Source organism: Alosa alosa, chromosome 4, assembly GCF_017589495.1.
Source record: "Alosa alosa isolate M-15738 ecotype Scorff River chromosome 4, AALO_Geno_1.1, whole genome shotgun sequence".
NCBI lineage: Eukaryota > Metazoa > Chordata > Actinopteri > Clupeiformes > Clupeidae > Alosa > Alosa alosa.
This window is the reverse complement of record NC_063192.1, coordinates 3,197,888-3,217,866: the sequence shown is the minus strand read 5'-3', so window position 1 is coordinate 3,217,866 and position 19,979 is coordinate 3,197,888. Positions and strand designations below refer to the sequence as shown.

The 19,979-nt window shown below is 45.5% G+C and overlaps 1 protein-coding gene across 1 annotated transcript; it reads right to left on the bottom strand.

Moving 5' to 3' along the window:
• Window positions 1-2,107: 2,107 nt before the first annotated feature.
• zmynd12 (zinc finger, MYND-type containing 12) lies at window positions 2,108-18,948 on the bottom strand. The gene is made up of 8 exons (XM_048242216.1): window positions 18,590-18,948; window positions 16,176-16,317; window positions 13,269-13,440; window positions 8,678-8,847; window positions 8,433-8,555; window positions 4,866-4,941; window positions 2,941-3,107; window positions 2,108-2,287 (listed from the first exon to the last, which is right to left on the bottom strand). Exons 1-8 carry the CDS (start codon window positions 18,700-18,702, stop codon window positions 2,147-2,149), a joined length of 1,104 nt encoding a protein of 367 aa, XP_048098173.1. The 5' UTR covers window positions 18,703-18,948; the 3' UTR covers window positions 2,108-2,146.
• Window positions 18,949-19,979: the final 1,031 nt, after the last annotated feature.

Below are 19,979 nucleotides of genomic sequence, written 5' to 3'. Positions count from 1 at the left end.
ACCGCCGTTCACTTTTTCCTCCTTTTCTCTCCTCCACTCTCTCCACCTCCTCTGCTCTCCTTCTTTCTCTCGCTGCCCAGGACTAAGTCGTCAGAAGACAAGTCACCAGCGCCGCTCCTCAACAGCCAATCACGCTGGACGGACTTAAGCTCATGAGGGCCTCATTCTGATGGCCTGCTGGCCGTACACACACACACATACTCAGTGGCCTATACAAACACACTCAGAGGGCCGTACACACACACACACATACTCAGTGGCCTATACAAACACACTCAGAGGGCCGTACACACACACACACATACTCAGTGGCCTATACAAACACACTCAGAGGGCCGTACACACACACACACGCGTGCTCAGTGGCCTATACAAACACACTCAGAGGGCCGTACACACACACACATACTCAGTGGCCTATACAAACACACACTCAGAGGGCCGCACACACACACACACATACTCAGTGGCCTATACAAACACACTCAGAGGGCCGTACACACACACATACTCAGTGGCCTATACAAACACACTCACATACTCAGTGGCCTATACAAACACACTCAGAGGGCCACACACACACACACATACTCAGTGGCCTATACAAACACACACTCAGAGGGCCGTACACACACACACATACTCAGTGGCCTATACAAACACACACTCAGAGGGCCGTACACACACACACACACACTCACTCTGAGGGCCATACACACACTCTGATGGCCATACAAACACACACACTTTCAGAGGGCCGTACAAACACACACACAGACTCTCAAAAGGCTAAAGTAGAAAAGACACACACATCACCCGCACAGCAAGCACGTACACACACACACTTCCAGGCATACAAGCACGTACACACACACACTTCCAGGACCATACAGATACACACTCTCAGAGGAACGTAGACACACACACACACACACACAGACACTTCCAGGACCATACAGATAGACACTCAGGGCTGAACAGACACACACATTCAGAGGACTGTACACTACAACACACACACACACACACACACATACTCTCAGGGGACCATATAGACACACACTCACAGGCAGAGAGGACTGTACAGTACAGACACCCAGACTCTGGTATGGATGGAATAGTTGTGTTTACATCTCAATGAACAAATACAATGTGGTTGTGTTTTCACCAAGTGCAGCCCTTAGACTGCGTTTTATGTCAAGAGGAAATGATGAAATGCTTTTTGCGAGAAAAAGCCCAAAGTATCTCGTCCTCCCCCTCCCTGAGCCTAGGGGACTCGACCAGGGTTCTACCAAGGGAAAACAGGTTCTGGGACTGTGTTTGGCTCGGGGTCATGGTGCAAAAGACCCTAGGGTGAAATTACTCCTAACCATCGCTTTAATTTAATAACCACTCAATATATTACTATACATATCAATATACTGTATACTGCTATATTGAGTTCACTCAATGCCCCCACATGCCACAAGATAGCTATAGTTCCTGCTACAAGATATCTATAGTTCATGCCACAAGGTAGTTATAGTTCATGCCACAAGATAGCTACAATTCATGCCACAAGATAGCTACAGTTCATGCATAGTTTCAGAACTTGTTGATAGACTTTGCATTTTGTCCACCATTTCAATTAGGGCCTCATATGTGTTTAGTTTGAGGCTCAGTTTAAAATGGCGTAGTGCTCTCCTGACCTAATTTGAGTGTATGTATATGAGAGAGGGACAGAAAATCTGTGTGTGTGTGTGGAGGACATCTTTCATCATGCAAGCCCACAACTCTCAGTGTCGGTGTGGGAGGACACATTTCATTACTTCAGACTAATGTGTGTGTGTGTGTGTGTGTGTGTGTGTGTGTGTGTGTGTGTGTGTGTGTGTGTGTGTGTGTTGGTCGATACTACTGACAGAATGGCTGATTTTCAGGAGACTCATTTGTTTCTGATGTTTTATTAAAAGACGTGGAGTCCAACTGGGACTGAGTGTCTACGGGGTGGGGATCAGTGTGTATGTATGTGTGTGTAATGGCTGGCGGTGTGTGTGTGTGTGTGTGTGTGTGTGTGTGTGTGTGTGTGTGAGATTATTGTGTAATGGCAGGTGTGTGTGTGTGTGTGTGTGTGTGAGATTAGTGTGTAATGGCAGGTGTGTGTGTGAGATTAGTGTGTAATGGCAGGTGTGTGTGTGAGAGTGTTGGGCAGTGTCTCTATCCAGGTAAGGAGCTGTTGAATGGGGGCAGTGAGCTCATGATCTTTCACACGCTGGACCTCCACCAGAGCTCTACGGCCAAACTGCAGCGCCTACGGACACAACACACACACACACACACACACACACACACACACACACACACACACACACACACACACACACACACACACACACACACACACACACACACACACACACACACACACACACACACACACAAAAACAGACATGATTCCATTTCCAGTGTAATTTCCATTACAAATAAGAAATACACACAAACACACATCGGCTGCCATGTAGCCCTCAAGAAAACCTCAGAAAAGCCCCTTTGTGTGTGTGTGTGTGTTTGTTTGCTTGTGTGTGTGTGTGCGTGTGTATGTGTTTGTTTGCTGTGTGTGGTCTGTTTGTGTGTGTGTGTGTGTGTGTGTGTGTGTGAGGGTGTGTGTGTGTGTGTGTCCCATTCTGAAGCTCAGTACTGCCAGTCTGCTTTTGGGATTACTGTAATGACTAAAGCCATAAGCCATCAGGCCCGCTAAGGGTTAGTAGCTCACAGGCTGACGGGATGACTTCCACCCAGTCACACACACACACACACACACACACACACACACACACACACACACACACACACACTCACACACACACACTAACAAACCATCCAACAGACAAACAAACAAACAAATGCACACACACCACATACACAAGCAAGCAAACACACACACACACACACACACACACACACCTTAGTCCAGGACCCAGCTAGGCTCCAGAGCATGGCGAGGCAGTGCAGCAAGTGGGCGGAGTTAAAATCACAGTGTGTGGAGTTAGGGGCGGAGCTAGTGTTCATCTTCTCCTGTTCCTCCAGCAAGTCTGTTAGAGTCCGATCCCCTTCACATCGCTGCACCTCACCTGCAACACACACACACACACATTACACACACACTGTACACACACACTGTGTGTGTGTGTGTGAGAGAGAGAGATACGTACTGGTATGAATTGTACTCTGTGTCGTCTATCTTTTTATGTCCTCTGTTACCTATGTTTTACATTCATACACAGGATTAGATGTTATAATCCCTTGTGCCAAAATCCAAGGTCAGAAGCCCCTACTCAAATTAACTTAAAAAGCAGCACGATAACCACCAATCTGCCAGCCAATGGTCACAAACACAAGACAAATGGCCCATCCAACAGCAGTATATAGTATGTGGCATGTCATTGAGGTTATCAAGTGGGCACCCTCATTCACTGATGTTTCGTTAAGTTAGGCCCACGACACCTCATGAAGGCTTAACAGTGAAACCAGCGTCCTGGAAACACTCCCCTCCATGCTGCCACCATATTAGCACATTGAAATATCCAATACCCAAAATACTCTTAGCCAGCCCAGGCATGGTCTAGGTTGGCTAGGTTGGTCCGTCCCGTTGATGCGGACTGAACCATAACCGTAAAAACCCTAGCCAACCACCATATTATTATATTTTTGTTTATTTTATATACATTTAAATCTGTTTATAAACATCTACATATCTTGTTCTATGCATTCTTCTGTATGATTGCTTTGAATAGGCAAATACCTTATGTCATGCCAATAAAGCACCTTTAAATTAGAATTTAAATTTGAAAAACAAAGAGAGAGAGAGAAAGAGAGATAAGAAAGAGAGTGTATGTTTGTGTGTGTGTGTGTGTGTGTGTGTGTGTGTGTGTGTGTTTGTGTGTGTGTGGAGGCCCACTGGGATGGAGTGACAGGTTGGGATGAAAGGATGCATGATGTGATGTCACTTCTCTACAGGGGAAAAAAAGAACCCCCCACACACACACACACACACACACACACACACACACACACACACACACACACAATGCTGAGCAACAGGGCTGTCAGCAGAAGAATCTGGACTGAAATGAGAGAAAAAGGGAAAGGGAAAAAATAGAAGACAGAGAGAGAGAGAGAGAGAGAGAGAGAGAGAGAGAGAGAGAGAGAGAGAGAGAGAGAGGGAGAGAGAGAGAGAGAGGGGAAGACAGGGTTAGAGAAAAAGGGAGGGGGGCAACTGACAGCACCAGTGGGCATACGCTAACAGGCTTAGCAGCAGAAGTAGGGCACCGCACACACACACACACACACACACACACATGATCCACAGCCGAGAGGAGAGTGTGAGGTCACCACACACTCTGCATCTCACAAACACACACACAGGCCTAAAACCCTGTAAGTGTAGGATTCAGAGGTAAATATAGAGTGCCACTGACCTTATTTCTGCAGGATCAGAAACTACTGCATATAAACATTCATACATAACATAAACACACGCACAAAACATAGATACACACACACACACAATGCACTAGACACACACACGAACACACACATGGCAGTGAATTATTGATGTGGTAGTACCCACCTTGGCAGAGGAGCTGTGGGATGATAAATGTGGATGTGGATGCTGTGTGTGTGTGTGTGTGTGTGTGTGTGTGTGTGTGTGTGTGCGGCTGTTGGAGTGAGTTGATGGTGCTGTGCTCACCAGTGCTCCCTTTGTTCATGTTGTGCCACTGCAACCTAAAACTCGGCCCGCAAGCAGACCCAGACCCAGAGATAGGCAGAGGAAGGGGTGCATGGTGGGGGTGAGGGGGTTAGGGGTCGGGGGGTGGGGGGTCACTCACTAAGAGTCTGGTGCACTGAGAACTTCATCCTCTTCTCCATCAGCTTACTCAGATGACCATGCCAACTATCTGCCACCTACACACACACACACACACACACATGTACACATACAAATACAGAACACAGAAGTTTAAGAAAAACAGACAGTGGTATTTCAGATGGTAAATTAAAGACCTTAAAGACATATATGAGTTGTCTTGAACACACTATTACATTCCCACTGACACTCCTCCATCCACTTGTATTGTATATCGCTGAGACAAAGTGCACTAACGAGTATGGTCTTAAAGATCTGAAGCTAGCACTTTAGCATGCTAACAGGACAAAGTGCTATTAATAGAGTATAGTCATAAGCAGTGGTGGAATGTAACGAAGTACAAATACTTCGTTACTGTACTTAAGTAAATTTTCCACGTATTTGTACTTTACTTAAGTAAAATGTATAGTGCATACTTTTGACTTTAACTTCGTTACATTTTACAGCAATTATCTGTACTTTTACGCCGCTACATTTCTACAACACCATCGTTCCTTTTTACGATACATTTTATGATCAGTTTTTTTTTCTCTCTGACAAACACGTTTGTTTTACCAGGGCAGGGGTTGCTACCAAAGATTCTGGAGCCGCCACGTGCATTCTTAGAAACATAAGCTTCTAGTCTAGACCAGGCAAGGCGTGAGCTTGTAGCCATCTGCATTCGATAGGCTATATTCACCAGACCCATGGCTACACTGTACATGCAACTGTGTTCTGTGCCTTTCTCTGTCTGTTATCTGCAGAGTTAGGGCCTCCTCTCCGATGAGATTGCTATCCGCGGATCAGCCGGGTTACAGGCTATGCCAATGCTTCTGTCACATCGCCTGATCATTTGCGGCACAAAATGAATGGTAGACTATTAATGAACCGGTGGTCGGAAAAAAACGTAACATTTTCCAGATTAGGAAATATTCCTTAATTGTGTGTGATCAAATAAAGATGCATAGCCTACAATTGGGGGGTAATAATGTGAGCGTTCATTCAATGTCTATCGCCTGAACCTAATCATAAAGACACCTTTCTCAGCAACTTTTTCTGTTCAATCAGCATAATTGGCATTACGATCCACCCGACGTTTCCCTTGTCTACCCGTTAAACTTCAGGCTCTCGTGTTTTGCTGACTGATATTACTCAGCAGATCACCCTAGTTAGATAACCAGAATTACAGTCTCTAGAATTGTAGGTCAGAATGTAAACTGGGCCACAGATGGTAAGCACAATTGCATTAGCTTAAAACTATCTAGTCGAGTATAACCTAAAACTAGCTTAATTAAAATGCCATACTGATTTTTCGTTTTAGAATATAGTATATAAATCATTATGCAAATACTTTTACTTTTAATACTTAAAGTACATTTAAAAGCAGGTACTTTTTACTTTTACTTAAGTAGGGTTGTAATTGTGGTACTTTTACTTTTACTAAAGTAAATATTTCTCTGTGTATTTGTACTTTTACTTAAGTACTGAGTTTCAGTACTTCCTCCACCACTGGTCATAAGGATCTGAAGCTAGCAATTTAGCATGCTAACATGACAAAGTGCTATTACAGTTTTTCTCGATCGTTTTGATACCAAATAGGCAATACAGTACTTTGTCTAAATGTGCATTAGATCAATACTTGCAAATGGCAACACAAAACACACATCTCTTATGTATAATGAATGATTGCTGATTGAAGAATTGTGCAAAGGAGTTTCACACAGGTGTATCAGAGATTTAGACTTATGCAAGGAATCTATACCACCTGTGAAAAGATGTTTTCCTTTTGTTTAGCATGGGAAACCAATAGAGTTTGGGGGGGCTTTGAATGACACCTGTGTTAACTGTTTTGCAAAAGGGTGTGAGAAATGTGTGAACCCAATGAAAATGTGTGAACACATTCGCAAGAGATGACTTCTGCTGTGCAAAGAAAGTAGTCATGAAGACCAAGTGGGTTCCAGTTTACTTAAGCAGGTAAAAGCAATCGAGAAAAACTGTAATAGAGTGTGGTCATAAGGATCTGAAGGCGTCTACTAGATAGGCACCCTTTTCTGGTCAAAACAGCTCTAGTTTAGGGGGTCAACAGGCTTCGGCCCAACAGAACCAGGTCCTTAAACACCACTGATTGGGCAGAACCTGCCCCACAGAGACTGCCCAGTAGCGATGGAGAGCCACAGAAGCCACTGTTTTGGATAGTGGAATGGAGATCAGTCCTGTTGGCTCATGATAGAGTTCCTTGAAATGAAAACATTTCTGTATCCCAAAGCTAATTTTTTACACCATAGACAAAGAACAACAGAACACAACAGAACACAACAGAACAACGTAACAACCAAAGTCCATCAGCGCTAATTTCCCCAAAGCCCCAGGGTACTCTGGGAAGTGTGACGAACAGCGTCAGCACTGCGGCAGAGACCCCAGGCACATGCAGTATGAGTGACGGCAGACGGAGGTGACACCCTGCTGTGTTCATTAGGGAGTTCACACTCTCGTGCTGTTAGTGCTGAGTGTCTTACGCTGCTCTTGTTATTTGTTATCTGGACACGCTGTGCTCTGGACAGAGGAAACACAGGGAGACTCGGCCACACAACACACACTCACTTCTGGGAAGAGCTGACGAGAGTGTGAAGGGAAGCAGGGCCTGTGTGTGTGTGTGTGTGTGAGAGAGAAAGACGGGAGATATTGAAAGAGTGTATGTGTGAGTGTGTGTGTTTTTTTATTGGGATTTTCAGAGAATTTGTTGTTGTGTTCCTTAAACGTCTGTGTATAAATTCATATAATGACAACAAATACTAAGAACATACTAAGGACATGACCGCTGTATTTCTGAATTATTTCTGATATTGCTTGGTATATATCTTGCTGATCGGATCATAAACGGCCAGAGTAACAAAGCAACGAAGAGGAATGACTGAGGAACTTGTAGGAAACTGTTGGTATTTGTGGGGGCCCGCAGCAAGGGCTTGCAGTTTGCAGCGTTATGTAAGCATTTGTTAGCAAAGTTCGTTCTATATTACTGCGCTACCATAACTTGAGTAGCTGCATCTCGACGTTGCTTGGCAACCATTCAGATAGAGGAAATATATTTTGTGGCTGAAGAATGATTATCTAGGAATAACTCGTTATATTTCTAGTTGCTGTGCCTTTACTTTATGAAACTTTGCCAGGTATTTAAAGTAACAGTTTTAGAAAAGCAATAAGCCACTTGAGTCCGTAGGTTACGCTGATTGTACAACAGCTCCGCTAGTGTGTTGTGCCTAACAACGGCCCTTAGCTGTTGTAGAATCAGCGTAACCTACGGCCTCTCGGGGCTTATTGCTTAAAAATATATACCACCGCAACATGCTTGCTGCATTAGCCTCAAAATGTATTATTATTATTATTATTATTATTATTATTAGTTTATTCTCTATTATTGTGTTCCAAATGTAAAACACGTTGAGCTGCATTCTGTGTATGAAAGGTCCTGTACAAATAAAACTTATTATTATTATTATTATAATTATTAACATAACATAGACATAACGGCATAGACAACACAGGTGTGTACCTTCTTGTGGAGAGACTTGACAATGTCTATCTTATTCTGCTTCTGGAACACACTGGCCATCAGGAAGTAGCCTCCGCAGGTGATAATGCTGTCCAAACCATACTCTTCACTAGCATAATACACCTGTTACACACACACACACACACCCACACATCACTATGCTGTCCAAACCATACTCTTCACTAGTATAATACACTTGTTACACACACACACACACACACACACCCACACACACACGTGCATACGTGGTTGGCGTAGTGCTGCAGTGCTGCGTCCAGGTTGCCTGTGGTGTTGTGGAGGCTGCCCATGTTCCTGTGGAGCTGCTGCCTCAGGGCTCCACTGCAGTCTGGGGTCTTCAACACCGTCCACTCCGCTTGGGACAGATACTCCTCAGCCAGCGAGAGACTGCCCAGGCCTACACACACACACACACACACACATACACACACACACACACACACATACATGCACACACGCACACACACACAAAGCCCTTACTGTACATCATACGCAGAGGCAGAAGTAAGAGAGTGCTGTATTCTAGTGGCATGAGAGTTATGAAAGGGCATCAGAGTGGCACAATGCTTCTCTGTGCTGCAAGTCAGACCCTAACTAGCCATCCTCACCTCACCACTCAACAATAGATAAAATATACCCCCTCAACATACCCAGAGTATACCCACTCAACATACCCAGAGTATACCCACTCAACATACCCAGAGTATACCCCCTCAACATACCCAGAATATACCCACTCAACATCCCCAGAGTATACCCACTCAACATATCAACATACCCAGAGTATACTCTCAACATACCCAGAGTATACCCACTCAACAATACACAGAAAATATACCCACTCAACATACCCAGAGTATACCCACTCAACAATACACAGAAAATATACCCCCTCAACAATACAGATTATATACCCGCTCAACACAGAAAATAAAACCCATGAAAAAAAATGAGTTACGGGGAGAATTTTCATTTATGTTTTGAACGATTAATTCTAGAATAGCGTATTAATAATGGGCTAGCGCGTCCTCCTATTTTGGTTGCCAAATTAGCAAAGGCCAATTGTCAACAGCTGTCAGTTGTAGTCATGAACGCCTACGAGAGGCAGGTAAATTTCCAAAATTAAAACAAGAAACAAATTAAGTGGACATTGGAGGAGCTTCCTGAGATGGTGACATCTTCGTCAAACGTCTGACGCAGAGCTGGCCATATTTCTCCACAACAGGTAGCCTAGGCTAAACTTCATCTGCATCGCTAACTTCAGCTAAATATGTTATGTTGGTTAGAGAGGTATTTTTTGTTTTCACTGTTTCCGTAATGTGTAGCTGGGTCATGGTTGGAGAAACGTTATGGCAGCTACAGGTCAACTAACATTAGCTAAGTCTTCATTACATCTGGCAACCCAGAAGAGGCTCACGTCTGGTAGTAATGAGAACGTTCACCAGTGTTTTGATTTTGGCCTACAGAACGTTCGGTAACAATCCTACAAATGGCACCTTTAATATCTGGATTCCTTGAATTCAACATAGAATTTTAGAACCTTGAATTGTTGCACAACGGAATCTTATGTTAGAATGTTCAAGAATTCACACCTTTACTGGGTATGAACTCCTTTGTTTTTTTTAATGGGTATAAACTCCTATACTGGAGGTGATGTCGCTATATCTATGGTATGAACTCCTATACTAGAGGTGATGTCGCTATATCTACGGTATGAACTCCTATACTGCGTTTCAGCGTTTTAGAAAGAATTCACAAATTCCTCCACATAAGTCATTATAATGGCTGGTAAATGTGTAACCAAACCAACAGCACACTCAAGGTAACAGCACACTCAAGGCAACAGCACACTCAAACCAACAGCACACTCAAACCAACAGCACACTCGAACAGCACACTCAAACCAACAGCACACTCAAACCTACAGCACACTCAAACCAACAGCACACTCAAACCAACAGCACACTCAAACCAACAGCAAAACCTCAAACAACACACACTCAAACCAACTCAAGCCAACTAAAACCAAAACCAACAGCATACTCAAACAGCACACTCAAACCAACAGCACACTCAAACCAACAGCACACTCAAACCAACAGCACACTCAAACCAACAGCACACTCAAACCAACAGCACACTCAAACAGCACACTCAAACCAACAGCATACTCAAACCAACAGCACACTCAAACCAACAGCACACTCTAACCAACAGCACACTCAAACAGCACCCTCAAACCAACAGCACACTCAAACCTACAGCACACTCAAACCAACAGCACACTCAAACAGCACACTCAAACCAACAGCACACTCAAACCAACAGCACACTCAAACCAACAGCACACTCAAACAGCACACTCAAACCAACAGCACACTCAAACCTACAGCACACTCAAACCAACAGCACACTCGAAGCAAATGGGTGCTGGAAACAGAGTTAAGGCCCTCCACTTCCAACTCTGACAGCAACATACAGTACTAGCTGGCCTGCAGGAAAGGTAACAGCACACTCAAGGTAACAGCACACTCAAGGTAACAGCACACTCAAGGTAACAGCACACTCAAGGTAACAGCACACTCAAGGTAACAGCACACTCAAGGTAACAGCACACTCAAACAGCACCTCAAACCAACAGCACACTCAAACCAACAGCACACTCAAACCAACAGCACACTCAAACAGCACACTCAAACAGCACACTCAAACAGCACACTCAAACCAACAGCACACTCAAACCAACAGCACACTCAAGGTAACAGCACACTCAAGGTAACAGCACACTCAAGGTAACAGCACACTCAAGGCAACAGCACACTCAAGGCAACAGCACACTCAAGGTAACAGCACACTCAAGGCAACAGCACACTCAAGGTAACAGCACACTCAAGGTAACAGCACACTCAAGGTAACAGCACACTCAAGGTAACAGCACACTCAAGGCAACAGCACACTCAAGGTAACAGCACACTCAAGGCAACAGCACACTCAAGGTAACAGCACACTCAAGGCAACAGCACACTCAAGGTAACAGCACACTCAAGGTAACAGCACACTCAAACCAACAGCACACTCAAGGTAACAGCACACTCAAACCAACAGCACACTCAAACCAACAGCACACTCAAGGTAACAGCACACTCAAGGCAACAGCACACTCAAGGTAACAGCACACTCAAGGTAACAGCACACTCAAGGTAACAGCACACTCAAACAGCACACTCAAACAGCACACTAAACCAACAGCACACTCTAACCAACAGCACACTCAAGGCAACAGCACACTCAAGGTAACAGCACACTCAAGGTAACAGCACACTCAACAAGCACACACTCAAACAGCACACTCAAAACCTACAGCACACTTAAACCTACAGCACACCTGCTAAACCAACAGCACACCTACAGCACAAAACCTACAGGGTGCTTAAACCAACAGCACACCTCGAAGGCCTGGAAACCACTTAAGGCCTGACAGCAACTCTGACAGCAACATACAGTACTAGCAGCGGCCTGCAGGGCCTGCAGTGGTCATCTGCAAGCCCTCTAACACTCATCTCCTAGGCCTGCAGTGGTCATCTGCACACCCTCTAACACTCGTCTCCAAGGCCTGCAGTGGTCATCTGCAAGCTCTCTAACACTCGTCTGCTAGTAGCCTGCAGTATTCATCTGCAGGGCCAGTAGAATTTATTTGCTCTCCATGCATCATTGTGTCAGTGCTGCAGTCCAGCGTGTGTGTGTGTGTGTGTGTGTGTGTGTGTGTGTATCTGTCTGTGTGAGTAAGAGAGACAGAGAGAGAAAATGTGTGAGTGTGTGTGTGCATGTGAGCGACTCTGCCCCCTCTCCTCTCCACCAGTGAGAGCACACAAGCACGAGCACACACACACACACACACGGCTGTCTGATGCATGGACTGCGGCACCACAGCAGGAGACGAAGCGGCACTGCGGGATGACAGAGAGAGAGAGAGAGAGAGGGAGAGAGAGGGAGGGAGGGAGGGAGAGAGAGAGAGAGAGGGGAGAGAGAGGAGAGAATGGGAGAGGAGAAAGAGAGAGAGGGGAGGGAGGGAGGGAGAAAGGGAGAGAGAGGAGAGAGAAACAGAGGGAGGGAGGGAAAGAGGGAGAGAGAGAGAGATGTGGCAGAGCGAGCGTGGGACAGAGAGAAAAACAGAGTAGGAGAAAGACAGAGAGGGAGCGTGGGAGAGCAGAAGGATGACTTAGCATCATTGTGTGTGTGTGAGGTAACCCTGATGTTACACACACACACACACACACACACAGCCTGAACTATCTCACAGTCATGACTCTTAGGGCTGGGTAGGTAGAACCAGGGATGGGATTTTACCGGTAACGTAACGGTAACATCATCAACTGACAATGGGTCAACCATAGACTGTAAAAAATAGGGGTCAACCCGGGTTCGATTCCTGCTGTTGTGAGTCTGTGATGCTTTGGATAAAAGTGTCTTTTAAGTATCAGTCAACACACACACACACACACACACACAGAAACACACACCCACAGACAAACACACACATTTACATGTATTTAGCTGACGCTTATATCTCAAGCAACTTACATATGTCAACTACATTACAAGGGCCATTGTCCCCGGAGCAATTCAGGGTTAGGTTCCTTGCTCAAGGGCACAGCGGTGGAAGCCGGGAATTGAACCCACAACTTTTCTGCCACTGCCCAGCTAGCCCAGGTCCTTAACCACTATGCTACCACCACCCCTACACACACACACACACACACACACACACACACACACACACACACACACACACACACACACACACACACACAGACTGACCCACATTGGCCTCAGCGAGCAGCAGGTAGGCGGGTACCAGCTGCACAGCGTTGGGTCCGTGTGTTTCCATGGCGATACGGAGGCAGAAGCGGGCAGCAGGAAGAGCCTCTTGACAACGCCCCTCAAACAGCCAACGGCGTGCCTCCTCCTCAGACATGGAGATCAGCTTTTCCTACACACACACACACACACACACATCTTAACAAACAGCCAACAGAGCGTCTCCCCCTCCTCGTGGAGATCTGCTGTACCTACACACACTCACAGGCACACACACTCAGACACAGACACACACACAATCTTCATAAACAGCCAACATTGCACCTCCTCCATCTCATAGAGATCAGCTGTTCCTACACGCGCACACACACACACACACACACACACACATTTTAACAGTCAACCACTCGCATCCTACAAACACACACACACAAACACACTGCGTACGTAACAATGTAGCCTGTGCTACTTATATTTCTATGAAATATTGTAACACTTATGGAGATATAAGATGAATGGCACATATTATTGTGGCCACTGGGTTCTTCTGATGCAGCTGAAGGCAGTGAAGTGGTGAGATGGCGAGGCTGGACGGCATGTCACATGATAATGCAGCAGCCTGCTTCCCTGCCACAACATTTGACTGATCATCACCCGTTTGCCTAACCAAACACGAAACATCCTGTGTGTGTGGGTGTGTGTGTGTGTGTGTGTGGTGTCCACTCGTCGCAATCACATCACAGAGAGAGAGAGAGTGTGTGTGTGCGTGTGTACAGTGGGGATTACTTTGAAATGGCCACTTAAGTCGCGCATTACGCGGCGTGAAGCTGCGTGAAACTTTATTACCACTTTCAGCCACTGTGCGTCGCTCTGCCACTGTACATCGCTCTGCCTGTGGCCTGCCTGCCGCCCCTTCTGAAAAAAGCAGGAGGCTACCTTTAAACATAATTGTTGCCAGGAGGAATCCCAGCCTACGAATTCAATAACAAAATAAATCATGCATAATTAAAGGGAAACTTGGCAGGATTAGCTATATTTCCCCCTCTGCTTGAGAAATTGTGCATTATGCTATTTCAAACTGTGTGAAAAGGTAATGATAAAGCACATGGATTTGTTTACAAGCTAGCGAACGGTTTGCATAAGTTTGGCAGAACTATGTGGATGTTACAAGGTAAGAAACACGATTTAAAACGAGTTTCTTGTTTCTCACTTCTCTTTCCGGGACGGTAGTCTCAATGTTGCAAGGTTGGTTTTCTGCCTGGGGATGGTAGGGGCAGCGGTGAAAGGCACCATTTTCACCGGAACAGGTCATTTAACCATCCAAATGATTTCTAAACAGGTTTATTACGTTGAAATAGTTGCCAAGTTCCCCTTTAAACATTACCTCGATTTAGGCTACTTGGGTAGCCTATGGCATAAGGCTTGGCTACACAGTGGTACCGATGCCGCTCCAAAAAATAAAAAAAATATCTTAATTTGCTGTCTACGTTATTGTCAGTGTTGGGGGTAACGTGTTACAAAGTACAATTCAAATTTCAGTAATTCGTTACAGTTTCTGAATAACTGTAACGTCCATTCCTGCGTTACTCTTGATATCTCTAATATATTGACTTATTGTTTCCATAGGCATGCAGTGATTGCTTATTGAAAATATAGATTAGCCTAGACACATTATTTTATGTTAGAGATATGTGCAGGACAGAGCACGCATTCTCTCCCTGTCCTTGCAGAATCCCAGAACAAGTTTTCCTGGGAACATCCTCCGACTCTATATTGTTATCTAAAGTGCATTTAGATAACAATAATTCCCAGAAACACGGGGTCGGTGAAAAACCACTGTGCACACACAGTACAGAGGCAGTGTGTTCTCCGTCAGAGACAAGACTGTGTGATGCCTGCGATAGTGGCCCTGATACAGTCAGTAAACATTGCTGACTTAACACAGACTACAACAGGAGAGTATTCCAAGTGTGGAGTACAGTCAGAGTGGCACAGGAAACAGAGTGGCCACACTCCCATAAGAGACCCTGGAGAAAGATGGCAGTGCTTTTCCATGCCAGTTTCTGGGTTATGGAGAGGGTTCTGGAACTGAAAACTGCCAATCACTTGGTCATTAGCCAATGAGTTACTAGATTAAGCCCTCCAGCATCCAGAAATACATCCCACCTCCTGCGATACAGCCATTAAGCACAGGTTTTTTGGAACTATTGATCGTGTGGCGGTGACATCAAACAGTGTCGCCACTCTCTCTTTCTATGGCTCAGGGTATAGTGACAAACCTGTGGGATTTAAGCCACGGGATCCTAAGAGAAGAGTTATAGCAGAATAAAGTCATAGGGCGTCTCTATTAGAGGCTTTATCACTTGGGTTAATTAGTCACAAAACCACTGACTCGGAGTTAAGGTATGGAGCACCTGTGCATAGAGTGCAATTTGCCATTGTGTGATTGTGAGGTGTGTATACTTGAATCATGTGTATCTCTGAATGGTGGTGGTGGTGTGCTTTATGTGTGTGTGAGGGGTGTGTGTACCTGAGCCTTGCATATCTCTGTGCAGTGATGGTGAACGCTATGTGTGTATGAGGTGTGTGTGTGTGTATGAGGTGTGTGTGTGTCTGTGAGGTGTGTACCTGAGCCTTGCATATCTCTGTGCAGTGATGGTGAACGCTATGTGTGTATGAGGTGTGTGTGTGTGTGTGTGTGTGAGGTGTGTGTACCTGAGCCTCGTGTACTGTATCTCTGCATGGTGGTGGTGTGCTTTATGTGTGTGTGAAGGGTGTGTGTGTGTACCTGAGCCTTGCGTATCTCTGCAGGGTGATGGTGTGCTTTATGTGTGTGTGTATGTGTGTGAGGGGTGTGTGTGTGTGTGTGTGAGGGATGTGTAGTGTGTGTGTGTGAGGTGTGTGTACCTGAGCCTTGCGTATCTCTGCACGGTGATGGTCTCTGTCGGCCTGGAGTGTGTGAAAGGGGGCGGGTGTACGGACAGGCCTCAGCATCTGACACACCCTATTATGGATGCTCAGCCAATCAGCTTCTTGATGGGCGGTGTCACTGTGGAGAGCACAGCACACCATTGGGCAAGTCTCAGATCAATCAATCAGTGCACTGTGAATATCCCTTTGAGCTCTGGGGACACTAAGGGCTCGTGATGTTTCTCATGGTATCCATGGAGACATTAAACTCGCAGGCTGAAGATTTTATACAGTCTATGGTGTGAACACTCTATCACCATAAATCAGTTAACTAGTGGGCTTAGTTATTCTATCTGCTATAAAAATGCCTAATTTCATTTGTATTTCTCTTTCTACTGTCATGATGGTCATTTCTACTCTCCTGTTAGTTAAAATCTGAATTATTTTAGTTGTTTCTCATTCACAAAGCACTTTGACTGACAGTGGTGTGTAAAAGGTGCAACATAAATAAATCTGCTTTGTAATGCAGTAGTATTATATAACCCAACCCAGTGTTGAAGAGATGCCCCAGAACCTGTATAACAGTGGCCTGGACTACAGGGAGACATGGCAGTGGCACAGCCAGGATGACAGGACCAGGACGGATCCAAGAAGCCTCTGACCCACCCAGCTAGCCAGCCACCAGATTCCCAGTGAGCGTGATTCCCAGTGAGTGCGATTCCGAGTGAGTGCGATTCCCAGTGAGTGAGATTCCCAGTGAGCGCGATTCCCAGTGAGTGCGATTCCCAGTGAGTGCGATTCCCAGTGAGTGCTGCTGATGGCTTCACTGTATTAAGGCAGTGTGCGCAGAGCTGAGCAGCAGGCTGGAGTTCACCATATGTGCAGTGAGAGCGCATACCTGTAGTAAAGGCCTTTAATTGTGTGTCTGGGTTCAGAGTGGCTTTCATGTTCAGGCTGGGTTTTTTCACTGTGTGAGGCTGGAATGCACAGCCTGGAACCACATCACACAAGGACCGCCGGGAGGGCGTGGCACGACAGCCCGACTGTGCCCTAGCCATGCCCTGCACCCCCCCCCGCACGCGACTCAGCCTGGGTTAACAGCTGGAGACCACAGAGAGGCACAGAAGACTTGGCAGGATGACCATTCCTTTCTCTCTCTCTCATTCTCTTATATTTTTCTCTCAATTTCTTGCTCCCTCTCTTCCTCCCTCTCTCTCACTCGTTCTCTGTCTCTCTCTCTCTCTCACACACACACACACACACACACACACACACACACACACACACACACATACACACATACACACAGAGAGCAGCTCCCTCAGGAGAGCAGTGGCTGGTGGTTCAGCTGCTAAGCAGTGGGCCCTCGGGGCCATGCACACACACACACACACACACACGGGGCCGTGCACAGAGGCGTATGGAGACAGCGAGAGGAGTGAAGAATGCACAGAGGCCATAGTCAGCTCACTGTTCGCCTGCCCTCACAGAGGCACCATTACTGAGAGGCTCTGGCCACTGCCGCAACGAAACAAGACACTGAACACAGGTTTTCACAAAGCAACTACTGACACTGCACACATTGTACACAGCAATTAGGCCTTTTGCAAGACGCTGATGATGTGGCCTCATAAAATAAATCTTTAAAGAACAGCATTGTCAAGTTGGTCTTTTCCAAGGTACACGAATACAAACTGTATTTTGCAAGTGGCGCAGTCGTTCATCGAGTAACTAGCAGTTACACATTCATCCCTTTTTCCAGGGGAATGAAAACTTGCCTGGCAGTCTATTTTTGTGCGGCTGAGTCTTCCGTCTGAGCATAAATTGGTTTCCAGCTGTCTGAACCCGCTCAACCTCCACAACCTCTCCCCTCCGCATTCAAGACGCGCTTTATCATGCATCATGTGATGCTTACTGAAGATGGAGCGCTACTGCCCTCTTGTGTCTAGCTAACTACCAGGAAGAGGCGTCAAACTAGGAAAGTCCAGTAAAAAAAAAAAAAAAAGTTTGATGTTTTATTCTGCCAGAAACAATTAGCATACTGTTTGTTGGGCAGATGTTCCAAGGGCAGGTGGCCAAAGTACAGGGGTAGAAGAGAAATTGTGATGGCCCTTATACGGACCCAAAAATAACTCGGAGAATTAAGAGTGCTGTCTTTTAAAAACTAACGTTACTAAAACAACAAAAAGCTGAAAACATTATGGTGGCCAGTGGCCACTGTACACATTGATGAACACGGTAACGTTATTTACATCTAGAAGCTAGGGCTAGGCATTCCTAGAATTCAAACAAGAGCCTAGAGCCTCGATAAGATGATACACAGTTTTTACACCTCAACCAAAGAGTTTAAGCTAAACGTTACATAGCTTTGCCTTAATTATCTTACTATCATTGCAAGCTAACAAACTCACCAATAGTAAGTCACACGGCACTTTGTGCATTGAAGATACGCGGGCTTGTGACATAATTCACATAACTTCTTCCCTCCTTTCGGGTTAGACAGTGGATTTACTGCAGCTGACATGTTTCACGCTATTATTCAGACAAGCTTTCCACACCTACAAAGATAAACTGAGTTGACAAACTCACTTAGCGTTAGCATGACAACTTCTTCAGCCCAGACTGGACGACGCTCGTGTGTTTCTATGGAAACGACCTCTGAACTTTTCAAACATCTCACTGGTTTGTCAAAATAAATGTGTTTCTTATTCCAGGTCGTCAAAGAACACACAAACGTGTTGTCTTTTGGTATTGATTTGAGGCTATTATATACGTACAAGTGGCCTACTAAAAAGAAACTGATAAAGAGCCCAAAGCCGTCGGATCTGACTGGGCCGTAGTGTTCACGCCATCTAGCGGTTGAATGGTGAAATAGTAGGCTATAATCAACGTTTCTTTTCTGATGAGCCTTCTTCTCAACACTTTCCAATGATATTCTGCTTAAGTTAAGTTAGAAAAGCTTCTGTAATGATTCCTCTCATGCGCCCCCCATTTTTTGTACCCTCTACCCTACAGCCCCATTATGGGATGGAGGCTCCCCAGGGCCACTCAGAGAGTTGGAAGTTCATGTTTGCATTTATTAAGTCCTTACTGTACATTCAAAGGGCCTTATACAAATATAGCTTCATTGGTAAGACAGCCTCCTGGGTGTTGAAGCCATTAACTTATGCTGTTTGTAAGGTTATAGTTTTGGAAAGCCTAAACAGCCCGGTGGTCACGTCACACTGTCACCGGTCAGTGAGGTCGCCATGTGCTGCCGGTCATCTTGTCTCCAGTGGTGACACACACAAACACCACACCATTCTCATTTCACACCAGAGTGGAGTCTCTGCTGAAACTGTCTCTCTCTCTCCTTTTTCCTGTCTCTCTCAGTTTACCTCACACGCACACACACACACACAAACACAATGCAGAGACACAAAAAAAAAAACAGTCCCTCACAGAGTCTACATCCAGATGCCTCTACTCTCCTCTCCTCAACCACAGTCTCACTGTAGTGGATTTAAAAGATTATTAAAAATGAGATTAATTCACATTGTTTAAATCACATCTGATTTATCACATCTGGTTGGGGTAATATATGGTCACGGGCAGGGAAGGGAAATCTACTCAAGCCTGAACCCATGATGGGTTTCATAAGGAGCCATTTCTCGATGGTAGCTTTAGTACAGACACAAGAGGAGAGCAGCCTGGCAACAGGACCTCTCTGACAAGAGGAGAGCAGGCAGTTTTTCAGTGAATTTCAGTTCAATTCAGTGTGTGTGTGTGTGTGTGTGCCCGGCAGCAGGGCCTCTGACACGG

What these genes read in the sequence shown, in the direction of transcription:
- zmynd12 (XM_048242216.1), bottom strand. Translation starts at nt 18,702, where the DNA reads ATGTCAGCTGCAGTAAATCCACTGTCTAACCCGAAAGGAGGGAAGAAG. An exon ending in TCAAGTCTCTCCACAAGAAG is followed by an intron (nt 4,942 to 8,432) that starts GTACACACCTGT and finishes GTGTGTGTGTAG; the next exon opens with GTGGCAGATAGTTGGCATGG. An exon ending in CTCAGTGCACCAGACTCTTA is followed by an intron (nt 3,108 to 4,865) that starts GTGAGTGACCCC and finishes TGTGTGTTGCAG; the next exon opens with GTGAGGTGCAGCGATGTGAA.